Raw genomic sequence first — 2500 nt, 5'->3', positions numbered from 1 at the left:
GATGTTGATTATAGTGGAGCTCCGCTCTATCTATTATCTCAGTTGTAATCAGCCACGCTGGAAGGAAATTCGTTGAAGTCAAGCGGAAGGCTCAACTGCCACGAAAATCCGAAAAACGTAATCTACTTGGCTGTTTGAAAAAGCTGCTTCCAAGATTCAAACAGTTTTACAAGTTTATGGAACAGAAACGACATGAAAAACTTGCTGGAGAATGTTTTAATTCACAAGGGCAGAGCTATTGTTGTCCTTATTAATTTCTATTGTTCAGCATCATTAAATAATACAACAGGGAGAGTTACCGCAGCGCCTCAAATTCTATTTTATTTAAAGGAAATCACTTGGTATTTTCGTAGAACTCTGATGCTCTTATGCTGGGATAAAATTGTACTTCCATGGTCCAATCGGAATCAAGTAATTTCGTTGAGTGTCTACAACAGGCAACTGAACATACCTTATTTCGTTCGTCGTTTCTTTATAGATGGGGTAAAAGGGCTGCACACAACAGGGCTCAGATTGTGTACTACATGGCAGAGAATTTGGAGCTGCGACACAGTGAGTTAAGCCAGAGGTTATGTGGTATGACGGGCTGTTCCATACAAGAAGCTAACAAAGAAGTGGACATCACAATTCAGCGCTTGTTTTACTGGGGTGCTTACGCAGATAAATATGGAGGCACCGTACAGGCGAGTTTGATTTTTATCGCAAGGGGAGATTGAGGGCTGTAGTGATTAAAAGCCGCTGTTACTCTGGGCAATTTTTCTTCAAACATCTTTCGCGACGAAAGTTCTCACGTTGCGAAACAAGCTGCTTTAAGGGTGTTACACTTAGAAACGCTTCTTGCAACTTGCCCAGTTTTCGATGATCACTTTGAAACGTCGTGTAAAACGTTGGCGAAAGTGTAGATTTCAATTCTACTTTCCGCAACGGTTTCTGCAACTTGACGCGCAACGTTTTTGGCGTTTGCAGCGTATGTTACATTATGTGATGTTGCATGCAACCTGTCTGATCGTCTGAGGTTTTTTCGACTATGACTTTTTGAGACAGGTTGCATGCAACATCACCCAATGTAACATACCCTCCAAACGTCAAAAAAACGTTGCACTGGCTTCCCACCAATGTAGCCCGGGTTCGGTTTCCAGACTCATGGCCATGTGTTGGGTAAGTTTGTTGGTGGTTCTTTACTCTGCTCCGCGAGGTTTTTCACCGGGTTATCCGGTTTTCCCCAGGCTCCTCAAAGATAAGCAACTCTAATTCCAATTTGATACGGATGCAGAACCTCCCTGAAAACCACTTCCGGGTGAGTGGAGCTTCCTGGGTAAATATCTCAAATTAACTCGGAAAAAGTCCCAGTGTTCCTAGCAGGAGTAGAACCGTCTTGTATCATCAAAAATATATATCACTTTCCTTCATTCACCTAGCCTAAAACATACAATCTCACTTAATATTATACCTGAATAACGTTGGTAATTTTTTAGCATTTTTCTTGGAGACTAAAGGTAATATTTGACGTGATTATTTCAACCGTACAAGGAAACCCCATTCTACGGCGCAACTGTCAAGATCCATGAGCCTGTTGGAGTGATTGGCATCGCTTGTCCAGATACCTGCCCCTTGCTAGCGTTCGTTTCCCTTTTGGCTCCTGCAGTCATTCGAGGAAACACAGTGGTCATTATACCAAGTCAGAAAAATCCAGTGGTCGCGGTAGACATGTACCAGGTATCACGTTTTGGAAAGTGTTTTTGACTAGATGTGCATGCATATGGTTTAGTAACGGAACGATTTGAATTGTTCAGTGGGCCGCATTTTTTTGTACCTCGCTGGGAAGTTGTCTTGCTGGAGCGGTGTCGAATGTAATCAACGCCATTACTATTTCTACATTTTTCTGACTTTAGCATGGACGACACCGGACAAACCATTACTAGCTTCGCTCCGGTGATATCAGTTTCCATTCAATCGTTGGGAAAGTAATTACGATTAAACCCGAAAAGAAAGTAAATGAAAGAAAAATGACCACTGTTACGTAGAAAACATAGTTAGCTGCAAAGGTTGAGGCTGCACCTCCATAAAAAATTTCGATGTATTCTCCATTTGCCAGATCTTTGACACATCTGATCTACCTGGTGGAGTTGTCAACATAGTGACAGGTGACAGGGATCATTTAACCAAATACCTGTCTGAGCATCAGGATGTGCAGGCCATGTGGTACTTTGGCACCGCGGAGGGAAGCAAATTCGTGGAATGGTCCTCAGCAGTGAACGTTAAGCGCACCTTTGTTAACTGCGGTCAAAGCCGAGATTGGTTTGACAACTCGCAGGGACATGGGGAGGAGTTTCTCTTTCATGCGAATGAATGCAAGAACATCTGGCTTTCAATGGGAGACATCTTTGCGAATTAATGCGACTACAGCGCAGCGCACCGCAGTGCATTAGTGTGGTTGACTTGCTTACATAGCAAGAGTTTGTATGTGGGGTTTCGGAGGAAAGAAAGAGCTAAGAAGGAG

At 43.1% G+C, this 2500-nt stretch overlaps 2 protein-coding genes across 4 annotated transcripts in view; one reads left to right on the top strand and one right to left on the bottom strand.

Moving 5' to 3' along the window:
• LOC138042970 (snaclec coagulation factor IX-binding protein subunit A-like) overlaps window positions 1–2500 on the bottom strand; it is a 68671-nt gene that overhangs the window by 46052 nt on the left and 20119 nt on the right. The gene's annotated exons all lie outside the window — the stretch shown is intronic.
• The window catches only part of LOC138041775 (aldehyde dehydrogenase family 16 member A1-like), a 9875-nt gene that overhangs the window by 6642 nt on the left and 733 nt on the right, over window positions 1–2500 (top strand). Inside the window, exons 4-6 of the mRNA XM_068887485.1 lie at window positions 479–683; window positions 1531–1716; window positions 2096–2500. The exon at window positions 2096–2500 is cut by the window's right edge and continues 733 nt beyond it. Coding sequence (XP_068743586.1) covers window positions 479–683; window positions 1531–1716; window positions 2096–2395 — 691 coding nt within the window. The 3' untranslated portion in view covers window positions 2396–2500. The remainder of the gene's footprint in view (window positions 1–478; window positions 684–1530; window positions 1717–2095) is intronic.

Source organism: Montipora capricornis, chromosome 3 (genome assembly GCF_036669925.1).
Source record: "Montipora capricornis isolate CH-2021 chromosome 3, ASM3666992v2, whole genome shotgun sequence".
Taxonomy (NCBI): Eukaryota; Metazoa; Cnidaria; class Anthozoa; order Scleractinia; family Acroporidae; genus Montipora; species Montipora capricornis.
This window is presented reverse-complemented; position numbering and strand designations above follow the sequence as displayed.